This window comes from Barbus barbus (genome assembly GCF_936440315.1).
Source record: "Barbus barbus genome assembly, chromosome: 20".
NCBI classification, from domain to species: Eukaryota; Metazoa; Chordata; class Actinopteri; order Cypriniformes; family Cyprinidae; genus Barbus; species Barbus barbus.
Genome location: NC_136748.1, coordinates 23,629,802 through 23,645,558, shown reverse-complemented (window position 1 = coordinate 23,645,558; position 15,757 = coordinate 23,629,802). Strand labels below are relative to the sequence as shown.

The following is a 15,757-nucleotide window of genomic DNA, read 5'->3' as shown; positions in this document are numbered from 1 at the left end:
CTCTTGCATGCATGATGTGACGTGAATAATTGATCACAAACACTTTTTTTAATGGCATGACCAAACACACAGACTGACTGTCTTGCCGTGAAACATTCATAAGCTGGGCCTCAGAAACAGGCCGCCCCTCAGGTACTGCATGCTAGCGTCAGTGCACTGCAAAATCTTCACAAAATGTCCCCTCAGCTGAAGGTACAGGGGCTCAGGGTTTGGCCCGGTCACAGAATCAAGCATTCCAAGTTCTGCTGCAGCTCAATGCAGATCCCTTGCGCACAATCACAGCAGTGAGTCTGTGACCCATAGACATCACCAGACTCTTGGTCTCATCCTTTGAAATACTTTTCCCAGCCTTTAATGCAGCCAATTCCAATTGTTGCTTGTTTTGGGGAGTTTCCGCCCTTACTCTCCTCTTCAGCTGGTGAAATTCATGTTCAATCAGATTTAAATCTGGAGATTGACTTGGGCAATCTAAGACTTTCCATTTCTTTGCCCTTATAAATTCCTTGACGGAACTGGCAGGGTGTTTTGGGTCATTGTCCTGATGCAATATGAAGCACTTCCCAATGATTCTGGTGGCATTTTCTTGAATATTGGTAGGCAAGATGGTTTTGTACCCTTCCAAATTCATTCTGCTTCTGTCATCATACATTAAGTCATCAGTAAAGTTGAGAGGGCCTGTTCCAGAGACAGCCATGCATGCCCATGCCATGACACCACCTCCACCATGCTTTACAGATGAGGCTGTATGCTTGGGATCATTTGCAGTTCCCTTTTTTTCTCCACATTTTTGCTTTCCCATCACTTAGATAAAGGTTCATCTTCCATAAACATAAACAGTAAACAGTTCCAAAACTGTTCTGGCTCGCCTTTGTGCTTTTTTGCAAACTCTAATCTCGCCTTTCTATTTTTGGTGCTGGTCAGGGGTTTGCATCTTGCTGTGTAGCATCTGTAATTCTGTGTCAAAGTCTCCTGAGGACAGTAGATTGTCAGAGCATCACCCAGCTTTCTGGAGGTTGTTGGTGATTTTACAGACACGTCTTTTAGGGTTAATTTTCACAGCTTTTATGATTTGTCTGTCATCAACTACTGTTGTTTTATCAGCCGATCAGGTGTTGGTTGCTGGTGTCGCTGATGGTTTCCAAACTCTTGATTTCTCCATTCCCTTTGTTTTTGCTAGAGCTCTAATTGACTTCCTCTTTTCTTTTAGCATCCAAATTGCTTGCTTTTCTCTCAAAGTCAGCTCCCTCGTCTTCATCCTGGTTTGTGTGTGTCATCATCAAATGCAAGATTCAGAATGCAGAAGTAATGGATATAACTGATACGTCACATTCCCTGCTTTTAATATCTGAATAATTAATGCAACAGGACACAGCTGATCACTTAGAAAGACCTGAGAGGCAACTGCTCCAATACTTATGCTCACATCAGATAGAGGGATGAAACTCTAAAATTGCTGAACTTCTTAGCTGGTAAAACATCTGTGTGTTGAATCACCCAATAATAAAATTTTGTTAGCATAAAATAAAAACATAGACCTGATAAATCTCTCTTATTACCTCTGTCATGAAAAGAGCAGTCAGGACCAGTTCTCCTCTGTCCATTTGCTCACACACAGGGTCTGCTCAGGCTCTCAGTTGCTGTATGATGCACATATCGTGCAGTGACAGGCTGCATACAGTCCAAAGAGTAAAACAGCCTCTTTGCCTCTTTAAAATGAGTGACACTGCATTTAGGCATAAATTATTCAAGCAGTTTCTTTAGCCTGCTGTGCTGTGGCTATAATTTATGAGTCATAAATGCACATATGAGGCAGGAAGTTGAAAAGCTCTTAGGATTATTTTTCGAACCACAGAGGGAGTTTTAACATTTCTGCAAAGCGCGGCAGGATGTTCTTTGTCACTCAGAGCTGCTGCTATATAAACTGTGACCAGAAGCACAAAACAAGCATCACTTAAAAGGCATAAATAGAGCTCAGCTGTCTTTATTTGCCATTTTTCATCATATTAATTTAGCCAAAAGTGGAGAGTTTTGTAATCCACCAATTAATTAGCTTTTTAACGATGTTGTTGGCCAACTGAAGAGGTGCTTCAAAGCTCAAATGTGTTTCAGAGACAAATGTTTAATTGTTTTTAACATTCAAGGATGAGGCGCTTGAAGGCCGCAGTGCTTACCAGCACATAACACAAATTTAAGAAAAAGAGGTGGTTTTAAAAAAGAAATTAAGCAGCACTACTGCTTTTCATATTGATAATGATAAATGTTTCTTGAGCACCAAATTGGCATATTAAACTGATTTCTGAAGGATAATGTGAAGCTGAAGATTGGAGGAATGATGCTGAGATTCAGCTCTGCATCACAGGAATAAATAACATTTTCTTACACATATTCAAATAGAAAGCAATTATTTTAAATTGCAATAACTTACTGTATTTTAATCAAATGAGTGTCCATGTTACACATATTATTATAATTAATTGCTATAGTAGTATAATTACAAGCAGCTCCACAAAATAATTACACAGTAAGCACATGTAGTTCATTTGTTTTACTCAGCACTTACACAGTACAACATTAACAGCATGTGTGCACTTGCACTAATGCATCTCTCGTCTGTGTTAATAGGTCAGTACTCGGGTACAGAATAACCAGTGACTGCGAGCCAACCTGTAACTCTCCACTGGTCAACAGCGACCCCAAGGAGGACCACACCTACAGTTTTGCCAAATCTTCCAGCTCGGATGTCGAAGAAGAGGCCCACTGCGATGGAAGCGAGGTGAGCTTCCACGCCAACGAGGCCGGCAGCGATGCCGAGGAGGACGACAAGAGCAAAATCAAGAAGGAACCCAAGGAGTGGTCCGTGGATGCCCTCGCTCTGGCCCAGCACAAGAAACGGCAACATTTGACAAAAGTCAAACAGAGAGTGGCCAGTGACACTCTTCCTCTAAAAAAGAGGCGCACGGAGAAGCCTCCGGAAAGTGACGACGAGGAGATGGAGGCGGCCGGATCCTTGCTTCATTTGGCAGGAGTCAGGGCCTGTTTGAACAATATCACCAACCGGACGGCAAAGGGGCAGAAAGAGCAAAAATAATGAACTGACTGTATTATAATGAGAAAAAAAAACATCACTTTGAATAGAATTTACTATTTTTTTCCAGGACATCAGGTGAATTCTACTGATTTGTGGCAATATCAACAATCACGTTGTTTTCCTATCTTTATAGGTAACATTTTACTGAGGGTTCATTTTATTGTGATTTTATTTTTTTAATCTACGGAGATTGAAGCCATAGCCTTCCCTTTTTTAAGATATTCAGTAAAGCATTTCATTCGACTGAGAGAAAAAAGTGATAGTAAAAATTGCCCTGCCCCATAGTTAGAGACAGGTCACCCCAAAATTAAAATTCTGTCATCATTTACTCACCACATTTCATTTCAAATCCATAAGGCTTTCATTCATTTTTGGAACACAAATGAAATTCAGTCAAATCTGAAAGATTTCTGTCCCTCCACTGAAAGTCTATTCAACCAAAACTCAAACGTTCATAAAGAGATTAAAAAACAAATCCACATAAACTAAGCGATTTAATCCAAGTCTTCTGAACAGATTTAATTTGGGCTTTTATTCACACACAAACATTAAGCGAACAATGTTTATAACATTCAAATTTGATTATGCTTGACATGCAAGAACCAATGAGGTTCTTAATTGTTTCTTCAGAAGACTTGGATTATACCACTTGAATTTTTTTTTTTTCTTTACGAACGTTTTGAAACGTGATAGTTTTGCCTGAAAAGACTTTCAGTGGGACAGTCACTCATGCTTCTTTAAAAATATCTTAATTTGTGTTCCAAAGATGAGTCTTTAGGTTTGGAACGACATAAGGGTGAATAAATGATGACAGAATTGTAATTTTGGGGAGAACTAATCATTTAAAAACATGACAACAAATTGTGTTCTGCAGCACGTTCTGTAGTCGGAGTAGTTCTTGAGTTAGTGATGATTATGGGTTATAGTAAACTCTGCTGTAATATAAGATGTTTTAGAAGCACAGGGCAGTGCCAAAGACAATCCTCAAGCAGTTTCTGATGTCACTTCCCCTTGATGCTCTGGCCGTTAAAGCATCGTGTGGAAAACACTCATGTCTGTAGTTGTCGTTTGGCTCGTATGAATCATAGTTTACCAGGATGAGAGTAAAGCCATAAGGAGTCAAAAGTGATACATTTACCAATAAGTCTCTTAAAACTGCCCACGTTTTTTTTCCTAAGCAATCAAATTGAGTGATATTTTCCATCTAAAACGATAGTGGATGGTGATACTCTTTCTCCGGCACAATGAAAATGAAAACTCGGAGCTAAAGCTACAATACCTGCCAATTGTATTTTAATAGCAGAAAATAATGACTGTGGAGTTGTTTTGTGTTTGTTCATTTGTTTACGTTTTTTTGTTTTGTTTGTTATTTTCAAATTTTTGATTTGAAACCCTCGTGATGTAATAAGCAATTTCATCCAGTCAGGATAAACACTGTATAAAAGTAACACTAGACCATTTTCCTTTCTTAATTTAAGCAATGTAGCCAGCAGGATTTTCCAAATCGTGTTGCATGGGTTCTGTAAAGAAAAAGAAGACCGTTTTTTTAAAAATCAAAGTTCATGTAAGGTAAATAATGTATTTAGCATGGAGCATGAATTATTTTCATATAAATATAGATCCTAGAGAACTAAGGCACCGCCTCTAATTTCTATGCCAATAGGCCTAGTCTCTTTCGTTGTTTTTGTCAGATTTAATTTCTATTTGTCGTCCTCATCACCTTTGTGTTGAAGCAGGCATCTTAACAATTACCTTCTTCAGGGACAAACACTTGACTGTTGGGAAACTCTCTCTGCAATACGAGGACTCGGGCTCAGGCCGTCTCGGTCCACGCTAGCGGCCGTCCCGAATACCCATGAATACCCGCTACGTCAATGTCCGTGTCGTCAAGGAGAAGTTCGTAGTGAGTGTCAGTCCCCTTCCGGCTTCGTGCCTGCTTTACTTCCATATGTAATCCGGATGTGCGTGTCTGTGATTTATTCAGGGTCTTCCATTTTGTTCAGCGAGACTTTGGATCTGCAGTTTTTTTTTTTTGGTTCATTTTATTTCTGTATTTACATGTAGCACTGTTCAGGAGTCATCAGTATTGATTCAGTTGTTCTCGGTACAGGCAGTCAGACGGTTATTTACGCCTCCACGCATATATATTTAAGCACTTATAGACAATAAAAGTCAAGTGATACCAGAGCTCAGTGCAAACGCTAGTGTATATATTTTCACGACCTCACCGAATTGCACTTTTATTGTTTTAACGTATAGTAAAGAACTTAAGGATTCAGTGCCAAAGCCTGTAATGACTCTATACACTGCAAAACGGATGATGCGTACTTGATATGTCAGTCACAAACATGTCAATAAGTTGTATCATTTCTGTCAAGTACTCATGTATAAGATATTCTCCATCATATTTGTTAATATCGCACTGCATTGCTGTGTTTCATTAATCCACACGGCCTTCCCCGTTCATCTGACGATGATGATAATGGTTCGACCCGATGTTTTGTAGCGTGTTAAATGTTATATCTGACCCATGAGTGTTAATGTGATGTCTCCAGTTGGCATGCCTTTCCCCTAACCGAGCTAGACATTTCTTGACGCAAAATAACCCTGATTATAACCTTGTCTGCTGGTCTTTATGAACATCTGTCATATCACATTTCTGTTCAATATGCTTCAAACTGGGAAACCGGTAGCAGAGAGAGCTATGAGTCCTTTATACACTGCCTTCCTTCAAAGACAACACTCACTACGGAACTTTTCATGTTAACTGAAACATGTTAAAAAGCATCAAGAAGAGCCAGCCAAAAAAAATTGTTAATAGGAGGCGAAGTGTTTCTTTTTCTTCCCTTTGTGTTTTTTTGTTTTTGTTGAAAGGTTCCTGTTAACTGCCATTCTGTTATGTGTTTGAGTTGTTTAAGATGAAAGTAATGGAGTCCATTTGGTTTGTGATGAAATATTCGGTCTGATGGCATGTGCACCCTGCTAATATGTCAATATAGAGGCGTAATTGCACTCTGTATTTCCTTTGACTTGTAATCATATTGCCAAAGACAACAATTTTATCGATTAATGTAAATACCACTTTGTCCATGACTATGACAAACTCTATTTGTTTTTGTTTCCTCCAACCTACCATCAAGTTTCTGTGATGTATTGTCTTCCAGTTGCAATAAAAAATAAAAAAAAAGTTGCAAAGTTGATCCTGGACTAGCATGATGGTTTTGTGCATTCACTCCCCCCACCTACAATCCCTGCCGGCCGGAGACTCGAACCCACGACCTTCCCCACTGTCTTATTTACTGTCTGCTGATGTCATCTTATTGTACTGATCCATTACAGAATGTCACATGACAAAACTCCAGCAGTGACAGTATCTGGAACATCACACAATTTTTATATTGATCCTGATTGTCGCTTCCATCTCTGCAACCCACCTCCCAACTTCACACACTGCACATTTACAGATGAAAGACTTGAATGAACAAATACTATGATTACAAAGCATAAGCTATTGGTTTTGCTTACAGTTACATTCTTAAAGATACAGTGCAACTATTTTAATTTTTAAATCAGTTCCTATGCAAAACTGATATACCATATTTTATGATCTTCATAAATGCAACAAACATTAAACATGAGTGTTGAAAATGTTTGATGATATCTGTCATCCCTATCAGAGTGAACTTTGTTTACACATCATATCTGACCCTTGACCACAAAAGCAGTCTTAAGTCGCTGGCGTATATTTGTAGCAATAGCCAAAAATACATTGTATGGGTCAAAATTATCCATTTTTCCTTTTATGCCAAAAATCATTAGGATAATAAGTAAAGATCATGTTCCATGAAGATATTTAGTAAATTTCTTACAGTGAATATATAAAAACTTAATATGCATTGCTAAGAACTTCATTTGGACAACTTTAAAAATGATTTTCTCAATATTTAGATTTTTTTGCACCCTCATATTCCAGATTTTCAAATAGTTGTATCTCGGCCAGATATTGTCCTATCCTACCAAACAACACATCAATGGAAAGCTTATTTATTCAGCTTTCAGATGAAGTATAAATCTCAATTTTGAAAAATTGACACTTAAGACTGGTTTTGTGGTTCAGGGTCACATTTATAAGCCCTGATGGAGTCTGTGGCCTATTCTTAATCAAAGAGTGAGCGTTTGGCAATCACAACTGCTTCCCTGCACCCTGTCACCACACCCGTGCTCGCCTGTGTTGCTATGCAACTGCAGGAAAAGAGAGACTGAAAATGTACAAGAAGATTTTTGCCAGACACAGACATACAGAGTTCATTTATTTTGCAAGGGTTGCGCGCAGGTTACCGGAGCTGAGGTAACACGTGCGCTTCACTTTACACCGACATAGTCCGGGAAAAAATTATATTCAAACTAAACTAAACACCAAACAAATGTCATTATTCAATTTGAGCTGTCTGTGCGTGTTTGAGTTTCGTTTACTCAGTAAATCTATCTTAGCGTTCCTCTGAAATCTCCCACGAGAGTCTGCGCGCAGCCCCAAAACACACTTCCAAAAGCCATATTGCATGTGTTTGTTGCCAAGGAAACAAAGTGAGGTGGCTTTCATTCCAGCACATCCGGATGGTTTTTTTTTTCTTTCTTTCTCTCTATCTGCAGAACGTAGCATGAAAAACTGTACTGGGGTTTATCGCATTGTTGCGTCTGGGGAGCAGCTGCCTCCTTCATCACCTAAAAAGTTGTCATCTCAGGAGGTTTTTTTGGGTTTGGAGGACCGACAACCAGATCTAACACTTCCCACCTGTAACTATACTCGTTTGCCAAGGTAGCAGGAAACCGAGGCGCTCATTGGCAGCTCGAATCAATAAGTGCGCTCTTTGATGGAATGCGCCGCGAGATAATAACCATTCAAATCTGCCTTCAGTTTGCCGGTCCTTGTAAGTCAGACACAAATATGGGAGCATTACAGCAAATCTGTGGCATTAAGGGAAAGAGAATGTTTGAATACATTTGCAAGTCCATACATCTTGCCTTAATCTGCCTGATTTGCATGAGGGCACAGTCGAGGGATTTGAGGAGAAATTGGAATCTCTCATAAGGCGAAACGTGCCAGGACTTCATCAGCTAGGGCATGTTTTTCAGGTCTACATGGTCTCTCTGCGAAATCACCAGGGTACTGCTATATCTCTCATTGATGTATAATGAGAGTAAAAAACCCTTACGGTACCTGAGGTGACCCATAAGCGTCATGAAGTATTGAATGATCACTGAATTTACAGCGCATCACTTTGCAGCAAAATATTTAGTTTTAATAAAAAATTGTACATTCAAATTGGGTTGGGTTAATATTCCAGATTTTATTCATGTTATGTTTAATATTTCAGGTAGGGTGGCCCATGCACAAAACAACGAAATTGCCACAACACAAAGCATAGGACTAATTTCGCTGTGTTGAGGCTCGTTTCCGTTGTGTTGTACTAATTTCATTGTATTGTGGCTTGTTTCCATTGTGTTGTGCTAATATCGTTGTGTTGGAGCTTTGTTTCTGTTGTGTTGTGCTAATTTTGTTGTGTTGTAGCTTGTTTCTGTTGTGTTGTGGCTTGTTTCTGTTGTGTTGTGGCTTGTTTCTGTTGTGTTGTGGCTTGTTTCTGTTGTGTTGTGGCTTGTTTCTGTTGTGTTGTAGCTTGTTTCTGTTGTGTTGTAGCTTGTTTCTGTTGTGTTGTGGCTTGTTTCTGTTGTGTTGTAGCTTGCTTCTGTTGTGTTGTAGTTTGTTTCTGTTGTGTTGTGCTAATTTTGTTGTGTTGTAGCTTGTTTCTGTTGTGTTGTGGCTTGTTTCTGTTGTGTTGTAGCTTGCTTCTGTTGTGTTGTGGCTTGTTTCTGTTGTGTTGTAGCTTGCTTCTGTTGTGTTGTAGCTTGTTTCTGTTGTGTTGTGGCTTGTTTCTGTTGTGTTGTAGCTTGCTTCTGTTGTGTTGTAGCTTGTCTCTGTTGTGTTGTAGCTTGTCTCTGTTGTGTTGTAGCTTGTTTCTGTTGTGTTGTAGCTTGTTTCCGTTGTGTCGTGGCTTGTTTCCGTTGTGTTGTAGCTTGTTTCCGTTGTGTTGTGGCTTGTTTCCGTTGTGTTGTAGCTTGTTTCCGTTGTGTCGTGGCTTGTTTCCGTTGTGTTGTAGCTTGTTTCCGTTGTGTTGTGGCTTGTTTCTGTTGTGTTGTGGCTTGTTTCTGTTGTGTTGTGGCTTGTTTCTGTTGTGTTGTGGCTTGTTTCTGTTGTGTTGTAGCTTGTTTCTGTTGTGTTGTAGCTTGTTTCTGTTGTGTTGTAGCTTGTTTCCGTTGTGTCGTGGCTTGTTTCCGTTGTGTCGTAGCTTGTTTCTGTTGTGTTGTGGCTTGTTTCTGTTGTGTTGTGGCTTGTTTCTGTTGTGTTGTAGCTTGTTTCTGTTGTGTTGTGGCTTGTTTCTGTTGTGTTGTAGCTTGTTTCTGTTGTGTTGTAGCTTGTTTCTGTTGTGTTGTGGCTTGTTTCCGTTGTGTCGTGGCTTGTTTCCGTTGTGTCGTGGCTTGTTTCTGTTGTGTTGTAGCTTGTTTCTGTTGTGTTGGAGCTTTGTTTCTGTTGTGTTGTAGCTTGCTTCTGTTGTGTTGTAGCTTGTTTCTGTTGTGTTGTAGCTTGTTTCTGTTGTGTTGTAGCTTGTTTCCGTTGTGTCGTGGCTTGTTTCTGTTGTGTCGTGGCTTGTTTCCGTTGTGTCGTAGCTTGTTTCTGTTGTGTTGTAGCTTGTTTCTGTTGTGTTGTAGCTTGTTTCTGTTGTGTTGTGGCTTGTTTCTGTTGTGTTGTAGCTTGCTTCTGTTGTGTTGTAGCTTGTTTCTGTTGTGTTGTGGCTTGTTTCTGTTGTGTCGTGGCTTGTTTCCGTTGTGTCGTGGCTTGTTTCCGTTGTGTTGTGGCTTGTTTCTGTTGTGTTGTAGCTTGTTTCTGTTGTGTTGTAGCTTGTTTCTGTTGTGTTGTGGCTTGTTTCTGTTGTGTTGTAGCTTGCTTCTGTTGTGTTGTAGCTTGTTTCTGTTGTGTTGTGGCTTGTTTCTGTTGTGTCGTGGCTTGTTTCCGTTGTGTCGTGGCTTGTTTCCGTTGTGTCGTGGCTTGTTTCTGTTGTGTTGTAGCTTGTTTCTGTTGTGTTGTAGCTTGTTTCTGTTGTGTTGTGGCTTGTTTCTGTTGTGTTGTAGCTTGTTTCTGTTGTGTTGTAGCTTGTTTTCATTGTGTTGTGCACTACTAGGATACTGAAAAAACTAAAATTCAGGTTTTCAAATTTAAAACAAATTACATTTACCTGAAAAAAAGTTACAAGGATAATAGATAACAAATCTAAACTTAATTTATAAATTGTTCATTTGTCTTACCCCATTTTTTGAGCATGTTTGATAAAAAAAAAAATCAACCTTTGTTATCTGAAAACATTTGAAATATCGTATGCTTCTCAAATAAATTGATCACAACTAAAATACTGATTAAGAAAATGAACAGGTGTATAATTCAATGGCTTATTAAGAATTAAGGGAAAGGGAAGTGATGTGTGGCCAAGTATGGTGACCCATACTCAGAATTTGTGCTCTGCATTTAACCCATCCAAGTGTACATACAGTAGTGAACATACACCCGGAGCAGTGGGCAGCCAATGCTGCGGCACACGGGGAGCAGTTGGGGGTTCGGTGCCTTGCTCAAGGGCACCTCAGTCGTGGTATTGAGGGTGGAGAGAGTGTTGGTTATTCACTCCCCCACCTACAATCCCTGCCGGACCTGAGACTCAAACCCACAACCTTCAGGTTACAAGTCCAACTCTCTATCCATTAGCCCACGACCGCCCCAAAGAGATATACAACTCATTATGCAAATAAATGTACAAAAGATGCCTATTGAAAATCATTACAATGTTACAATGATACATTGCAATGACATCATTAGTGTTTGATGCTATATGTTCTATCAATGTCCAAGTCAATTGGAAATTTAAAAATGGGTCAAAAATAGTTAAAAATGATCAAAATTCTTTACAAATATTAAGTTTATAAAAATAAAAAATTATAACAATAATCCAAAGTCCGACTATGGAAGTGATTTCATTGCTCACACCAAGTCTGCCTTAACTTGTACGCAAGGCCTCACCGGGGTCAAGCAACTTATCGTAAAGGACAGAACAAATCACACAATGTGCTTTGGGCTTACGAGATGAACTAGCCAAAGTTGTGTGAATCATAAAGTAAAGAGAGAGAGAAAAGAGGGAGCAGGTAATGAATCTGACATTTTCCACAGAGGCTGTGCTGACGAAGCAGATGGAAATGCCAGCTTGAATGGTTCCCACTTCTCCGTTTTGCTCTCTACACCATGCTTTCCACGAATTTTACACCTTTGGACACTGAGTTTGTGAGAGAGTTTCAAATCAGGACTGATCTCTTTCTCTTCCCCTCTGTCTTTCTCTCTCTGTCACTCTCTTATTCTCCCTTTCACTTTTATACGCACCCACACGCACACACTTTTCTCTCAGTTACAAATGAGCCTGCGGTAAAATTAATGTTCTGTAACCATTGCGCTAACTGCAGGTACCCCATTTTGCACCGACGGCAGCTAATGCCCTTGATCTTTCATTAGGAGTCCACCTAAAGAAACTCAGGGAAAGCTGAAGCCAGTGGAGCGAGGGAGAGGAGGAGAGAAAGCCCTTCCATCAGCAGCCAAGTCTGTCCATCCGGCCCTTATCACAGAAAGGACTTCAACTACTTTGTAATTCTCCACTAACTTTCTGCACTTTTCTCCTGCACTACAGTACAATGTAGCAACTATTAAAAGGTTTCTGTATTTTCTGTTGTGCACAAAGTATAGTTTAGTTATTTGTGTCTGTGACGATCAGTCTGGTTAATTGAGTGCATGCATGTCATTTTGAGTTATTTGACTCAAGTTCAATTAAAAGTTAAATGAAATTAAAATGGACTTTTTCCAGCAAGGATGCATTAAATTGATCAAAGGCTTTTACAATGGTACACATTTTTTTAAATAAATGTTAAAATTTCTACTCTTAAAAGAACCCTTATATATATATATATATATCACTGTTTCTAAAAAGAAATTGAGCAGCACAACTGTTTCAGACATTGATTATAATAAGAAATGTTTATTGAGTATAAAATCAGCATATTAGAATGATTTCTAAAATATAAAAAATAGAAACAGTTATTTTAAATTGTAATAATATTTCACAGTATTACTGTTTTACTGTATTTTCAATCAAATAAAGGCAGCCTTGGTGAGTATTAGACTTCTTTCAAAAACAAACAAACAAAAAATACTACCAAACTTTTGTGAGTTCGTGAGTTAACCACCAACACTGGAAATATGTAACATTACGGAAATAAAATTTGTAATGTGTATAGTTTTTGGTCCAATAGTGGCACCAAATGGAACTGAAAATATTATTTTCAAACACCCACCCTTGCATATGCCATTGTTTGGTCCAAAAGGTGACCCCGTCCCATACTTATGCTTTCATAATTTCACGTTTGTCTGCTTAAGACTAAAAATCTATTCACTTCACCATGAAGAAACTGCCCGGAATTACATCAGGTTTAAGATCCAAATCTGTCTTAATATTGAGTCTCCAATTCCAGTGTAGTTTGTTGTGTATTGAGTAACTTGCTTTGACAGGAAATTAACCACATTGAAAGGGGCATTTTCAAATTTGAGGTGAAGTCGAAGGCGCATGGACCACTGGATAAGCACTTGGCGCTATCGATCATTTTCCACCCGGTGTAACAATCAAACCCGCCTATTAGTCAGCTTTGTACGGCACAGCCACCTGCAGACAGAAGAGACCCCATTGATTCGCTATGAGTTCATTGAGAACTTATTTAGAGAATTAATGTGTCTTGGCGAAGGGCTGCAGCTGCTCTGATCGAGACTGCCATTATACAATTAGGCTGTCCGACGGATTCATTTGGATCCAGATGCACAGCTACTCCTGCAATCTCATTTAACTGGACAGGTTTATTCCTCCCTGGAGAACTGATGTAGTCATCAGATTTTAAAGGCCTGTGTGGACTGATGTGGATCAGAAACAAGCTTGAGATTTATTAGATCAACATTTGAATTAAACTTCACAAGGAACTTGGGATAAAATCTCTCTGATATGTTGTGCCAGCTTGGGATTTGGTGATTGACTTAGTTTGCGGGAGACATTCCGGCATGCAGATATAAATATGAAGGGAAGGCCGTGGTGCGTCCCTGATCCACACAAATTGAATGTAATGTCATATGAGATTTACAGCTCGGTGCCTCCTATAATACTGAAACTGTATCAGCGCCCTGGCTAGTCTATGATGTCCTCATCATTCCTCTATGAAAAGAGAAAAGCAAGATTGAACTCAGCGTCTCTGTGCAATAGAGAGAGAGAGAACGAGACCAGTAATGCGCCGAAGCCCTGGGCATTTTAATTGTGATGAAAGTAGGTTAACCAGAGGGGATAAATTACCAGCATGTGGAATGGATGGGAGACTAGGGAGCGTGTGAATGGTCCTTCCTCTCACCTTGACTCCTAATAAGACACACGTGCCAGAGAGCAGACCGACTATTCTGGGCACGCTCTTACAACATGCCTCATCCAAGTGCCATTAGCATAAAAAATGAAGCACTTTATAAAGAAAGTGTTTTTTGAACCATTTGAAAAAAAAAATTCTTAAGTGTTTTTTCTTCCCATTGGAAAGTCTGAAATGATAATATATTTGATATATCTACACATAATGCTATATTATGCTATAATGCTATACTTCATATTAAAAAAATATTGTCTTTAAAATAATGCAACATTTAATATATTTGTTATATTTTTATTATAATAATATATATAATATAATAATATTTACTATATTACAACATACACACATATATTTATATTTAATAAAATCAACCTTGAAAACAGTTGTGCTACTTTTTCCCGATTTATGGAAACTGTAATACATTTTTGTTCAGGATTCTCTGATGAATAGAATGTAATAATAATAATAATAATAAATACATAAATAAATATATATTTTATTTATTTTAAAAAGTATTTTGCAACATTGTGTTTACTGTAAATTTTGATCAATTAAATGTATACTTGCTGAACAAAAGTCTTAATTTAAAAAAGAAAAGAAAACTTACTGACACTAAATGTTTTAACTATTGCCATTATAAACTATTACACAATAGTTATTTTATATTTATTTATAACTTTATAGCTCAATGATAGTCTATATATATATATATATATATGGGCTATCCTATTATGTTGTAGTCATTTTCAATTTAGGTATTAATTGTCCTGTTTGCTTCAATATTATTTCTCCTAAGTTTATAAAAAATAAAATAATGTTAAAACTAAACAAAACACTACTGAAAACACAAATAAAGCTAAACTACAAAGGAAAGCACCTCTGAACATGTTTATATTTCGAGTGTATACTTGGAACTTTGAAAGCAAACTTCTTTAGTAATACCTTTGACTGGAGGGGTCTCAGATGCATGAGGTGGTGACTGTGCAGCAGGAGGGCAGATGCCCGCCGTCCCTGGCAACAGTGAGAAACAGCACAGCGTCACTGGTACTTATGCAACGCGCTGCTAACACACAGACAGCCGAGCGCGTGAGAGACTGAGCGAGCGCTTTCATTAAAGACTCCGAGAGCTCAGCAGGGTCTCTGCCATTCACGTACAGAGCGCCAGAAATCACCCCGCTGCTAATGCTAAAAATAAAGCTTTCCTTTCTCTGACGGATGTGCTGACTTGAAAGTTGTTTTGTGTTTACTTTTTTCACCTTCTTATTCTTTTCCCACTCGGGGTTCCTGGGAAAATGTCCCTGGCTTTTTCAAAGCTTGACAGGTTGATAGACAGGAATGGGTTCAAAGAGTCTGTAACCGAGGTCTTCCTGATCATACAGGCAGATACCTGTGGGTTGAAAACAAGACTCAGATATCCTGTTTCATGTGATAAAGAGTCATTCCTCAGGTAGAAAACTACATTTTTGTCGATTTGAAGATATGCATCGAACCTGCTTGTTTATTTTTTATTTAATGTTTTATTTCATATTAAATGGTTTCCAAAAAGCCAATTTATTATCAGTTCATTAATTTGTAAAAACACGTGGCTCGTGCAGTTGATCTAAAGTTATGTCTAATGCCAGGCTTTATAAGAACTTTGGCGCCCCCTGTAGGAGATATTTATGTTTTACTTAAACTATTTCACTTGTATGCTACCTCATTCACTTTATTCAGAATTATTTAGAAGTCATGCATCTTAACTTTAAAAATAATATTTTAATTTATGAGTCCTACATAGGAATTACTATGCAGAAATATCAACAATAGAAAAGCTGCCACACACAGACATCCCACAAGCATTTAAATACATTAATGCATGTAAATCCACGACATGACTGTTTTCAGTCTTTCAAACAAAGAAAGCCCATGGAGTAGACACAAAACGGCCCTTTTAAATTACTTTTGTTCATAAGATTAAAGATAAAAAAACAGCTGTCACTTTAACTTCAATGTAGCTAATATAATATAAATTATATTATTACACTGAATTTAAAGTGAAATAAAATATAATATTTAAATTATTAAAGACGCACTTTTTATTCTCTGGTGTGATGCGTTTTGGGGCAACTTTCTTTAGTACTCCACCTGGTT

General features: G+C 38.4%; 1 protein-coding gene across 8 annotated transcripts in view; it reads left to right on the top strand.

Moving 5' to 3' along the window:
- LOC306886526 (forkhead box protein N3-like) overlaps positions 1-6,287 on the top strand; it is a 107,273-nt gene extending 100,986 nt beyond the window's left edge. For all 8 annotated transcript variants that reach the window (XM_079443706.1, XM_079443707.1, XM_079443702.1 and 5 more), the window contains one exon: positions 2,623-6,287. In XM_079443706.1, the coding sequence (XP_079299832.1) occupies positions 2,623-3,088 (466 nt within the window). In that variant the 3' untranslated portion in view covers positions 3,089-6,287. The remainder of the gene's footprint in view (positions 1-2,622) is intronic.
- Positions 6,288-15,757: the final 9,470 nt, after the last annotated feature.